The 13,451-nt window shown below is 39.2% G+C and overlaps 2 protein-coding genes across 2 annotated transcripts; both read left to right on the top strand.

The window, feature by feature from the left end:
• The first annotated feature begins 1,371 nt into the window (after window positions 1–1,371).
• Window positions 1,372–4,735, top strand: LOC125591733 (protein kinase STUNTED-like). Its single transcript, XM_048766502.1, has 11 exons — window positions 1,372–1,390; window positions 1,468–1,795; window positions 1,880–1,959; window positions 2,024–2,252; window positions 2,337–2,951; window positions 3,043–3,291; window positions 3,365–3,528; window positions 3,602–3,681; window positions 3,760–3,907; window positions 3,996–4,145; window positions 4,215–4,735. Exons 2-11 carry the CDS (start codon window positions 1,648–1,650, stop codon window positions 4,461–4,463), a joined length of 2,112 nt encoding a protein of 703 aa, XP_048622459.1. The 5' UTR covers window positions 1,372–1,390; window positions 1,468–1,647; the 3' UTR covers window positions 4,464–4,735.
• A 240-nt stretch (window positions 4,736–4,975) lies between these two features.
• On the top strand, window positions 4,976–12,276 carry LOC106437310 (uncharacterized protein At1g21580-like). Its single transcript, XM_048766499.1, has 10 exons — window positions 4,976–9,314; window positions 9,630–9,831; window positions 9,924–10,074; window positions 10,188–10,284; window positions 10,446–10,520; window positions 10,655–10,745; window positions 10,830–11,103; window positions 11,181–11,223; window positions 11,294–11,397; window positions 11,697–12,276. The coding sequence occupies exons 1-10, from the start codon at window positions 5,465–5,467 to the stop codon at window positions 12,087–12,089; spliced, it is 5,280 nt and encodes a 1,759-aa protein (XP_048622456.1). The 5' UTR covers window positions 4,976–5,464; the 3' UTR covers window positions 12,090–12,276.
• Window positions 12,277–13,451: the final 1,175 nt, after the last annotated feature.

The raw sequence follows: 13,451 nt of genomic DNA, 5'->3' as shown, positions 1-13,451 counted from the left end.
TACTAACTAAAACAGCAGGTATTCTGTTATTCTAAACCCCCACTTAGATTCATCCGTTTGCTAAGTTGCCGATGTGGTATGCCTTCTGGACCTTAACCGGCGTGTCGTTTTTTTCGTGATAACCCCGAAAGTACTAACTAAAACGGCAGGTATTCTGTTATTCTAAACCTCTCAATGTACAGTTAGTTTTATAATTGAGGACACGTGTACGGTGGCTTGTTTGGGGTTTCACGTGAGTGGGATGACATTTGGCGGAATGGCCGACAGTGGCTTTCAATGTTGTGTGAGTGGTTCCACCGGCCCATCGTGTGACCTCAAACATTAACTACCCTATTCAACAATCACACACTGATAAATGAATTATTATGTGCATGCTACCATAGTTTAGAACAAAATTTACACGTAAAAGTGATATAGTAATTCATTGTAAGCAGAAAAATAAACACACATGTGTAGATATATCTCAAATAAAATGGGATTGCAATTAAAAATTAAGAAGTTTGGCGAGAGATAAAGCATTGGTCAAAGACTCAAAATGGAACCAAGTTGCTTTGGTCTAGTGGTAGAGGAGCTCCAGCTCGAGTGTCCGCCTCTGGGTTTGAGTCTTGGCCACTGCGGAATTTACATGTGGATTGCAGCACCCGAGACCGTTACACGGTGAGCCACATGGTGACGCCCTGGCAGCGTCCATGCTCACTTCGGTCTCTGGTCTGGACCACTTCGGTGGGGCCAGGATACTCAGTTAGAAAAAAAAAAATCAAAATGGAACTAAATTAACCATTAGGACCAATACGTATATTTTAAGAAGCTTATACGTCACTCAAAATTTGCGACCATTTTCTAATACTTATCTTTGAATCGTCTACTTGATCAAAAAAAAAAAAAAAAAAATCTTTGAATCATCTACCTACCAAAATAAATTAAGAATCAAACAAAAGACAACGATCTGAAACGTTGACGACAGAGAAAAAAGTAGACAAGGAATGAAAGCGTATAAAACAAAGGAATAAATCCAATATTTTATGAAAATTCTTTTTATATTTAGAAACAAACCGTAGATATTTATAAATTATAGTGTCTCCCTCATGTAATCATCATACATGGCGGCACCACCACTACGTTCTATTATTCTATATAATTAACCGATAACGGTGAAACATGCCGTACAATGTACGTAGATTATGAGTCAGTAAAGAGTGGTAAAAACATTAATTTGAGTTTTCTTACAAGTTACAAGTCAATATGTATGTATCCTGATGTTTTCGCTTTATCCTCCATAATATTTTTAAAGTTATTAAGCCAAAAACAAAAGTTTTTAAAGTTGACTTGTTTCACCATTCATGAATATTTCTGAAAACTGTATAAAATAATTGTCTGACTGCCAAAATAGGTACAGTAATAAATCAGAATTTATATTATTTATTAATAAGATGTGTGCTGTTCCATTGTTACTCTTCTCTTTCTCAGAACCTGCGGAACCAAAATCAAAGCCGCCATAAAGACAGTGGAAGAGAAACTCTGTTTTCTAGTCATATAATCGTCACGATGATTATGTTTCTCCAGGAATCACACTTCAGGAAAGTACACAAAGCACTCACCTGAAACTCAGACAACCATTTTCGTGACTGGTAAGAGAGCTAGAGAGAGATGACGCAAAACGGCATCATCACAGGAGGTAGTACTGTTGTGGTGGGTGTGAAGTTCGATGCGGCGAGCAGTGAGCTTCTAGATTGGGCTTTGGTCAAGGTTGCTGAACCGGGTGATACAGTCATCGCTCTTCACATTCTCACCAATGGTACTTTTTTGAGTTTATAATATTACTAAAAGCTAATATTTTTGGAAATGGGTTTTCTTATGTTTAACTCTGTGGATCGAGCAGGCGACTCTTCGTCTGTCTCTCTTGTTAAAACTTTCGACTCTGTTCTTGAAGCCTATGAAGATTTCTGCAAACTGAAACAGGTATTATACATAAAGTTGTCTGCTTTTGATTCCTTCAGTGTCTAAAGAGATCTCTTGTAATTAGGTTGAGCTGAAGCTGAAACTATGCAGAGGCTCTTCTACTCGCAAGATTCTAGTTAAAGAAGCAAAGCTATGTTATGGATCCAAAGTTGTAGTTGGAGTTTCCAGAAGCTGTAGCCACTCATCTCTCTCCGTGGCTAAGTACTTAGCCAGGAAACTGTCAAAAGACTGCTGGGTTATGGCTGTTGACAACGGGAAAGTCATGTTTCAGAAAGATGGTTCCTCATTGAAAGGTATGTCCTTTTTGAGTATTCTAATGTTTTGCATGGTGACTTGTGTGCGTTTAATTGTTTAAAACTCTTTTGGTTTGTTCATAGGAAAAGGCAATGCTGGTCGGAACACTTTGTCTAGCTTCTTTCAGATGCATAAGAACACAAAAGTAGTTAACACTTGGGAGGATGAGGAGGATCGTTACAATGGCTGTAGTCTACGGCAGGCTTTAGTGTCTTCCTGCCTCGGGAAGAATCTCTCTGTTTGTGGAGATCTATCTAGATCATCTAGCTGTAATGGCGATCAAGATGATTTCCACAAGTCAGTGGTCACTGAGCCAGTAAAGATTCCAGAAGATTTGACCAGATTCATCACTATGCTGGTAAACGAACTGCCTGAGTTTAGACCAGGCTGGCCTCTGCTTTGTCGTGTTGCTTCTCCTGATGTGTTGACCAACGTCCCGAGAAGTTATTCCTTCAGACAGATACCAGTTGCTCAGTGGGTTCTCAAGCTTCCCTCTAGGACCAATTCTCTCGTTAGTAGCTCAAACGCTAAGCAGTTGTCTAGCTTAAATAATGAAAGTCTAGCTACTGTTCCTGGTGGTAATGATTCTATGACCTTGAATTGCTCTCCTGAGGGTCTTCATCAGAGGTTCTTCTCCACATCTTGCCGATCTTTTAAGTACAAGGAACTTGTGTCAGTCACATCCAATTTCTCCCCTGGTTTGTTTCCTCTAAGAACCATGTTTAAGACTCTTTGTAATATGTTTTTTATGTCTTAACAAAGAGAAAAACAATGTCTTTTTTTTTTCAGATAATTTCATCGGAAAAGGAGGAAGCAGCAGGGTTTATAGAGGCTACCTGACCAATGGCAGAGAGGTTGCGGTGAAAATTCTCAAGCAAACCAAAAGCATCTTGAAGGATTTTGCGGCAGAGATTGATATCATCACAACGCTAAACCATAAGAACGTTATTTCCCTCTTGGGTTACTGCTTTGAAAACAATAACCTCTTGCTTGTGTACAATTATCTCTCAAGAGGAAGCCTTGAAGAGAATCTTCATGGTAAAGCCTCTAACCATTTTTAGCCACTTGTAATGTTTGTGGCTCTCTAACAGCGCATGGTTTTGAAAATTAGGCAACAAGAAGGATCACGGTGTGTTTCGTTGGAACGAGAGATATAAGATAGCTTTGGGAGTAGCTGAGGCGTTGGACTATTTACATAACAAAGCTCCACAGCTTGTCATTCACAGAGATGTTAAGTCATCAAACATATTACTGTCTGATGATTTTGAGCCACAGGTTAGTGTCTTTTTCAGTTTTTTTCTATTATCATTATATAAGAAGATACTTACAAGGAAGCTCTTGTTCACAGCTTTCTGACTTTGGGCTTGCGAAGTGGGCTTCGGTATCTACAACGCAGATCATCTGCTCAGATGTTGCAGGCACCTTTGGGTGAGAAAAAACTAAATCAAAGTTGGTTAGAGAGAGAACAATCTTGACAATGTTATGTGTTTTTTTTTTTTGGCGCAGGTACTTAGCTCCAGAGTACTTTATGTATGGTAAGATGAACGATAAGATAGACGTGTATGCGTACGGTGTTGTACTCCTCGAGCTTCTTTCTGGAAGAAAACCTGTTAGTAGCGAATCCCCAAAGGCTAGAGAGAGTCTTGTCATGTGGGTATGTGGATACTACTACTACATTGAAAGGTCTAAACCTTACTCTCTGCTAGTTTGCTAATTAACAGATAATGTAATGACACGTGCAGGCGAAACCAATTCTTGATGATAGAGATCACTCTCAGTTACTAGACCAGAGTTTGGTTAATCACAATAATAGTGACCAGATGGAGAGGATGGCGTTAGCTGCCACTCTTTGTATAAGGCATAACCCACAATCTAGGCCAGAGATGGGAATGGTGAGTCATTATCTAGACCTTGGCGTGTAATAACGGTTGTTAATAAGATGTTGTGTTGTGAAAATGCAGGTGTTGAATCTTCTTAAAGGTGACGTGGAGATGCTAAAATGGGCTAAGGAACAAGTTAGTAACGGTTTAGAGGATTCAAAGCTGCTCAAAGACGAGAAACTGAAGAGGTCTAATCTACAGTCACATCTTAACGTAGCGTTCCTTGACATGGAGGACGAGGAGTCTATCTCCATGAGAAGCATGGTGCAAGGCATCTCCGTGGAGGATTATCTTAAAGGCAGAGAAAGCCGCTCATCGAGCTTCAATTGAGCTTGGTTCTTTACACAACAGCAAAACTTTCTTAGCTGAGATGGTGAAGACTATCTTGGGACCTGTTTAGGGTTGTAAATGCAGCTTTTAATTTTTTTGGGCCTGTTTTGGAAATATTTGCTTTTATTGGGGGTAAAACAGAAATACAATATGTGCATATACCGTCAATGGTCTTTGTCCGTTCTGTAATGCTCGTACCGTCGTACGTCTCACTGTCATTTTCTAGCATTATCTTACTGAAATAAAATTTCATATAATAATGTTTTCGAGAATTTAGAAATGTATTATTTCTCTATAGTGCCTATCACAATCTGAGAGACCAACCATGTGTGACTGAGTCAAAATCATGGTCCTGTAGTAATTAATTCACGACGTAAGCACCTTCCTGTCCTATTCGTTTGCGTTTGAAAGGAACGTGGTTGGGCGAAATAAAACTCTAATCAAATTAGTCGCCAAATCTCATTCTAATGATCTAATCAAATCTTTCTTTCCCTTTTTAGCATACAAATTTGAATTCTCGTGAAATTAATTTTCAGTTAAATCTTCCTGTCCTATTCAAGATTCCGTTTGGGTTTAAAAAGGAACGTTGATTAGACGAAATAAATTCTAATCAAATTAGCCGCCGAATCTCATTCTAATCAAATATTTCTTTCCCTTTTTAGCATACAAATTTGAATTTCCGTGAAATTAATTTCAGTTAATCTTCCTGTCATATTCAAGATTCCGTTTGCTTTTAAAAAGGGAACGTTGATTTGACGAAATAAATGCTAATCAAATTAGCCGCCGAATCAAATCTTTCTTTTCCTTTTTTTTACCATACAAATTTGAATTCTCGCGAAATTAATTCAGTCAAAGCCAATAACAGTTATTCGGCCCAACAAGGCCCAATAAGATTAGGGGTGTGCAGGTATATAAATACGGCAGCCAAGAGTCGCCGCGCTTCGGAAGAAATTTCGTTTTTTGTATTATCCTCGCCGTTATCGTGTTGACGAAGATCAGCTATGGATTCGTCTCATTACAATCCGAGCTACGGCCAATGGAATCCTCCTCTTCCCCTCCTTCCGCCGCCGCCAGTGCCTCCTCCTCGTGAATCTCATCCCGATAGCCCTAACTTCTACGTTCCATCAAGCCAAAACGGTGAGCAACGTCTCCATTATCTTCCACCCAAGCCGGCGGTTAATCATCCGTCTCCCTACTACTCCCAGCAACCGCCGCCGCAACAGCATCTTCAATGCATTCCTGAGAAATTTAGCTATGAGTCTCAAAAAGTTTCGCAGCCGTTGTCGTTTAAGGAATCTCGAGATATCTCTCAGTCTGCTGGGGTTGGTTACAGTGATAGAAGGCTTGATTCATGGACAGTGGATGCTGCTCAGGGACGGAGGGATTCATCAGGTGTTGGCATTAATCGTGGTTTAGATGGTAGTTCTTGGTCTATAGATGAGTTTCGTAATCTTGGACATTTGAGAAAAGAATCCGGAGCAGCTAGGATAGATGGAAACTATCAAGACCGTGGTCAGTTAAAAGCAGAATGTTTTAGGGGTTTAGATGATGGACATAGGAGTTTATCTTCACGTGTTGGTTATAGCAGTGAAGGGGCTAGAAACCTGAGGTGGAATGAAGCGCGGAGAAGGGATGAATACTATCATTTAGATCGTGGAAGGAGAGAGGGGAGCAATGACTCGAAGAGAACACCTGGGAAAGTAACGCAGAAGAAGAGTGCTCTTCTTAGGCTTGAAACTCCAAGAAGCCATCTGAACGGTAGAGAGAATGCTCGGAACCGTTGTAGTTATAGTGGGAGAAGGTTTAACTCTAATTCGTTTAAGTGTAAAGAACACTTTGGTTATTCTGATCGTGGATTGGTGGAGAATCAAAGGGGGAGAACTTCAGTTAATCTTGATGTTTCGTTTCAATCGAATCGCTTGGTAGCTAAGTCTGTAGCTTCACCTGCCAGTGCAGGCATCCACCCATGCCGGTCTGTGACACCTAGGTCTAGTAAAGCTGGAAGAGCATTGGTGCCTGATAAAAGTGAGAAGGCTTCGGTAACTGAAGAAAATGGAAACCAAAGTATACTGAAGTCTCATCAAGATCTGTTGGACAGAACGGGTACTGGTTGTAAAGCTCTTTTGCCGAAGGGTATGGAGATGGAAGACAATGTGAAGAAGAAGACTAATACTTCTCCTAAGAAATTACTTATATCATGGTCAACAGTTGCTGATCTCTCCGGGGGTTCTGAAGCAAGAATTCGTTTTGGATGTAGTGTTCGGTCTCAACCTTGTGAAGATGTGGATATGGATTGTTTACCATCAACGAATTTATCAGTGATGGATGTAAATGCGGAAGATGACAGCAAGGGGATCAATAAGAACGTAGATTCTCTGTCTCTTGAAAATGACTCTAGGGGTCTCCCCAAGTGTCCAGTTTCCTCTGCCTCTCTGGAGATCCCTAATGTTTCGACGGAGCTTGCTAATGCAAATAATAATGTTTCAGGGGATCTAGCTAATGCTCACAGTTCTACCGTTTGTACATTTACCAATACCATGGTCAATCCATTAGTTGAGAATGAGAATGGTAACAGAGAAGAATCCATGGAAACTACAGCTCGTAATAGTGCTGCAGAAATGGCTGACAATCGGGACAGTGATAAAGGTGAAAAGGCTTGTGCAAAAGATACTTCTTCATCTCTTGCAAAGGTTGATGTAAAGGAATCATCAATTGTGTTGCCTGTTGAAAGAACTGATGGCTGTTCAGGTAGTGGTGAATCAGGTTTAGCTATGGCAGTACCATCTGACGTATGTATGGAAAATGTAAGTGCCGAGAGACTTGCGTCTGATGAAGATCTGGGTATAGCATCTCATTATCCTGCAGAAATTCCTTCTGTGGATCAGTTAAGTGGTTCAACTATTAGAGGTTTGGAAGTTTGTTTACCTGAGCCAGATGTTTCTCTGAGCAAAGGTATTACTGATGGTTCAGTTGAGTGTCTTGTTCAGCGAGACGTTAGACAAAAAGATTCCACTTTTTGTAATAGTTTGCCTGGCTCGCCTCCATTGGTAACTAAAACAAATCTTGCAGTTGGAATTAATGGCATGTCTGCTTATGAAACTGTTACTGATGCTGAATCTGGTCTCCTTGAAAGTCAACCATGTTCAACAGTATCTGATGCATTTGGTACTGTCTGGAATCTCGCTGTGAATAAAAATCTGGACGAGGATCCTTCAAGGGCTAGTTCTTGCTTGGTATCTGATAGTCCTGTTATTCCATGTCATATTTCTCCCTTGGTGGCAGTGACTGAGCAGATACAAAACAAAACTTCTATTCAAGCTAACTACAGTGATTCTCGAGATGGCATCATGCATGAGGAAAATAATTGTGCTGAGAAGCCTGATGTAGATACTCAAGATGAGAAAACATACCCTTCTGGTGGAACTTTGAACTACAAAACTCGGGGAACTGATATTGTGGCTGTTACTGGGGGCTCAGTGTTCCCAAGTCAGTCTCTATCCAGCTCACCGAGGCGGAGCTTCCGGCAGATACGGAGTGAAATTCATGTTGCTGCTACAGTTGATGAAACTTGCAAAGATAAACCGAAACCAAAGCATTCTGGTGGTACTAGTAAGTACAGAACTGGGGGAACGAATATTTTTGCTTTTAGTGGGGATTCAGTTCCATGTGGTTCTCTATCCAACCCACCAAGGCTGTACAGGCAGATACGGAGTGAAGTTCATGTTGCTTCTATGGTTGATGACACTAGCACTTGCAAAGAGAAAGCAAAGCCATCTGGTGGAACCTCTAAGTGCAGAACTCCAGAAGCTGATGTAACATCTGATGTTGGCGGTCAAGAGAAATACTCACTGAACAGGGTTAAGACTGATATATTTGACGGTGAAGTATGGTCATCTGTTGTAAACGTTTCTGGAGCTGAAATTCTTGGTGATTCAGGTGTTCCTCTGTCAAGATCACACTCCAACGGTAAAGATCATGTAATATCTGTCCGAGATCGGGATTCCCAAAGTAAGACATCTCTGAGCTCTTGGTACCATGTAGAAAACATGGAAAAGAAATCGAATTACTCTGCTCAGAAAAGGTTTTCCCGTGCCCTGCCTTTTGTCTCTGGCCCTAAGAAAGATGCTAACCCTTCCAATAAGTGTCATACATGGCATCGAAAGTTTGATAGTTCTGCCTCTCCTTTGGTAGCTGTCAAGCCGTTGTCGCCGACTTTGATTACACAACCGAAGTTTCCCATTGTGACTGCCCAATCTAGTAGTAGTTACGTACGTAAAGGGAATAGCCTTCTACGAAAACCCTCGTATGGTTCTCTTGTTAAAACAGGAGAAATAATCACTCTTGAGAGGCAGTCAAATCCTTCCTCAGATAGCAGCACCTCCAAAGTATCAAATGCCATTGTTACTTCCTCAGGAAAATCTCCGTTATCTTACAGCAGGGATCACCTCATCTCTGGTTTACCTGAGTCTATCATTGACTCTGCTACATCTGAAGAAGCCAATGTTGCACACTCTGGTGGAGATGCATCCAAGACATCTGACACACTGATTCAAACAGATTATGCTTCAGATTGCCAGCAGAAGAGAAATCATACTACGTTGGATTCTTCAAATTTGAAGAGAACGGTATATGTAAAAAGGAAGGCAAATCAGTTGATTGCAGCTTCGGATATTCATGGTGCAACTAAGGATCAGATTCCTACCTCTGATGGCTATTTCAAGCGAAGTAAAAATCAGCTAGTGAGGACTTCAGCGAGCTGTGTCAGTCACTCACCTGATGATGCATTAGATTCACAAGCCGCTACAACCATGGTTCCGAAAAGATCATCTAGCTCAGCTTTCTCCGACTCTGGTATGAAAAGTGAAGTAAATATATGCTATTTGAGCATCTATCAGGACTATGTTCAAATTGATTCTGATACGCATGTTTCTTTAGGGGATCGTAAACAGATGATGGTTAATTCCTGGAATAGAAAATGAATAATTGGTTTAATTTGGCATTATTCCTTTTCTTTTTTTTCAGGAGCGCACAATCCATGGTTTAAGATTTCCTACAGAAACAGGCGTATCAGAGTCCCTTTTAATGGACTTGCATATGTTTTTGCTGTTTTGCACCCATAACCAGATGCGATAAATTAAGTAACTGGTCCCTTGTTCTTATTTGCAGCTGTCACGAGACCATATAAGCGTTCAAAATTTTCTCTGGTTTGGACGCAAAATGATCCACAGTCAAGATTGCGCACAAGTCACATGCGCTATCAGAGGATCTTGCCGCAGCTTGTTCCTTGGAAAAGAGTGACATACTGGAGAAGACTAATGAAGTCAGTCTCCGGCTCTGCTTTGCGAAATAGTTCCTTTTCCAAGAGCAGGTATCTAGCATCTGATGTACTCATATTCCTTAGGCTGCACCGCTTTTGTTTTCGTGTTTGCAAACTTGATGACAGGGCCTTCTAATCTTCAGCCAAAAATTGTCCATGATGAGGAAGAGACATACGGTTTATACAAGATCAACAAATGGGTATTCACTTAGAAAATCCAAGGTATTAAGTCTTGGTGGTTCGCATTTGAAATGGTCCAAGTCCATTGAGAGAGACTCGAGAAAAGCTAATCAGGTTAATATCTTCACTGAATTGTCCTTGGCCTGTCTGCGTAAGGATTTGCTTGTTTAGCAGTTAGCACAACTGAAAGTGGTGTCAACTTTCTTTTTCTTTCCCTGTTTGTACAGGAAGCTACCTTGACTGCGGCTGAATTTTCGAAGAAAGAAAGTGAAAAGCATTCTGGACAAAGTACTACTAGGATGACAAGCAGAAACCATCTGACACGTAAGTCGGACGAATTATTCTCTCTTTTAGGCCTCCTAGCCCGTTCGCACAAAGCTCCAACTTCAGTTGTCTTGGTTTATCTTCTTGCTGTTTTTTGAGATGCCCGGATGACTATTTCAGCATACCTCACGGTTTTTTTCTTATCAACTTTTGTTTTTCAGGGGAGCGCGTTTTCAGAATTGGTTCCCTTCGTTATAAAATGGATTCTTCAAGGCGAACTCTTCAGAGAATATCTGGTAGGATATTTGGAGTTTCTTTTTGTAATAGTATATGGATGGTCCGATCATACACACATGTTAGTTTCCTCATTAGTTGCACGAGAGTCTTGGCATGACGTATCTCTGCGAACTAAGACATGATTCTTTGTCAGATGATGATTCACCGTGCTCTGGACCTACTGAAAATGGAAAAGGCGCAGAAAGACCGTTCATTCCAAAGAGATTGGTGATAGGCAATGAAGAGTATGTAATCCTTGATTCAAATTTGTCTAATTTTACTCTCTACAGTCTGGGGCCTGAGTCGAACATTTGAATCCAATTTTGCAGATATGTTCGCGTGGGAAATGGTAACCAGCTTGTCAGAGATCCAAAGAAACGAACTCGTGCGTTGGCTAATGAGAAGGTCAGATGGAGCCTGCACAATGTTCGGTTGCGGTCGGCTAAAAAGAAGAAGAAGTACTGCCAGTTCTTCACAAGATTTGGGAAATGCAGCAAAGATGACGGGAAGTGTCCCTATGTTCACGACCCCTCGAAAATTGCAGTTTGCACCAAATTTTTGAATGGCTTGTGTGCCAATGAAACTTGCAAATTGACTCACAAGGTTGTCCTACTAAAGTCATTGCTACAGAGTTTTACTTCACAGAAAATCTCTAACTGCCGAACTTATTTCTTCCACAGGTCATTCCAGCAAGGATGCCAGATTGTTCTTATTTTCTGCAAGGTAATAGTTTCCATTGTACAAAGCTCCCAATTGCGGCTATGCGCAATACTAATACCTCCTATAAACGCAGGCTTATGCAATAATGATGCGTGTCCGTATAGGCATGTGCATGTCAACCCGAGTGCAGCTATATGTGATGGGTTCTTAAAAGGATACTGTTCAGACGGTGACGAGGTAAGGATTCAACTTAGAATACACTGCACGGTTTGCGATTAGCTCATTTTATTGATTTTTTCACATGAATATGCTCGTTTTATGAATATTGCTGACTCTTATAGCGACCTTGATCCTTTATACTTCTTTCGAGGACGTCAATATAAGCATATTACGTTGACTAATACCACAAGGAGTATAAGGGAAAGAGAGATCCTTCGCTGGCTTCATGTCACGTTTCTTTTAATATCCCTCTCGATTCACTCACAAACACTTTGATGAAGTTAAGATTGCGGATTGTCTCTACATAATGGTAACAGTGTCGGAAGAAGCATTCCTACACCTGCCCAGTATTCGAAGCCACTGGATCATGCTCTCAAGGATCGAAATGCAAGCTCCACCACCCCAAGAACCAAAGCAAAGGAAGAAAGAGGAAAAGACCAGCCGAGCCATCAGAGAGAAATTCCCGTGGGCGTTACTTTGGCTCGCGTCACAAAGTCTTTTCTGAGTCTGAGCCAATGGTAGTGGATAGACGTCCTACTAACAGTGCAGATTTTGGAATAGAAGAAGGCCTTGACTTCATATTCCTTGGAGCTACTGAGTATGAAGCAGGTGATAACAGTGATCTAGCCGGCGAGGAATCTGTCTCCAGTGCTAGTGAAGAACCGGTTTCGGTTTACAATCTAATCAGACCAGTGGCTTTGATGCAGTAAGAAGCAAGTATCAGTTTTGGGTGACTACAAAGGTAAGCTTTCTCTGTTAGAAAGACAGTGTCTTTTGTCAAATACGTTATCTTGTAGCTTTTTAGGGAGTTAGTTTAGCTTTTGTTCTCTTTTCGATTTGTACATAGTTATTTATCTGTAAACGATCCAAATTGGAATACATTTGTTTTTGTTGGTCTATCTTCTCTTTTCTTTTATAAGTTTACTAGAAATTGATCCGTACAACCGCGCGGATGTTTGGGGTGTTTGCTTTCATTTTTATATACATAAAAGTTTTTTTTTCATTAATGGTAAATATTCTTAACATTAACAATATTTTCAAACGTTTAAGGTTTATTTGAACAAAATAATGTTATAGTAACATGTATGATTTTCTTCTTTCTTTACTTCTATCATTTTTGCAGATAATTTCATAATTTTTAAAGTCAAAAATTTGTTTGCTTTTACTCCATAAAACTTTGTAGTATATATTTTAAATTATTTTTTACAAACAAAAACATATATCACGAAATAAAGTTGCACCTTCTATTCATAAATTTTGATTGAAAAGTAAACTATGCAGTTATAACAAAAAAAAAGAGTAAATTTTTAATTTTAATAAAATATTTTGATGCAAATTTCAATCATTCGTAGTAAAAAACAATATAGGTTGGGCACAAATCTTTCTAATTCCAAAATTTTAGCACCTTTAAAAAAAATTTGTTAAAAAAAATTATTTCGCGTTGTTATTGTTTATTCCTAGAGTTTGACCTCTGACCCTCTGAATATTTCTTTTCACTTTAAAACTTTTTTTTACTAAATGGTATAATATATATTTATAAATTAAAATGTATTAACTAATTGTTAGTATAACATTTTAAAACATAACAATTTTATTTATTAATTGAATAATTATATTTTTATTATTTTAATCCTTTATTATATCATAGTGTTTCATAAATTATTTTATTTTTTATTTATATATTATATAAATTGATTATGATATGTGGTTTTTCCTTTATTATTTATTACTAATAAATATCAAAAACATTTAATACGTTTATACGAAATATATTCAGAAATCTATTGAATAATCTATTTTGGTTAAGATTCGATTAAGGAAATCTATAATTTAAATTAGGAAAAAACAAATATACTTAAATATAGGTTTCAATAGATATCTCAATGGCATGACACTGTAAATAATTGGTTAAAGTAAGGGGTAATCTAATTTTATACTCCCCTTTTAATAGATTAAATTGCACTTGAAATGACAGTGATAGAGATCAACAAACACATAAATAAACTTGAAGCCACTTGAAAAGTCTTGAGATACACAGTGATGAAATTATTATTACTCAGAAGAAGCAAAAC

Source organism: Brassica napus, chromosome C8, assembly GCF_020379485.1.
Source record: "Brassica napus cultivar Da-Ae chromosome C8, Da-Ae, whole genome shotgun sequence".
Lineage (NCBI taxonomy): Eukaryota > Viridiplantae > Streptophyta > Magnoliopsida > Brassicales > Brassicaceae > Brassica > Brassica napus.
Note: the sequence above shows the minus strand (reverse complement) of the source record. Positions and strands in the feature narration are given on the sequence as shown.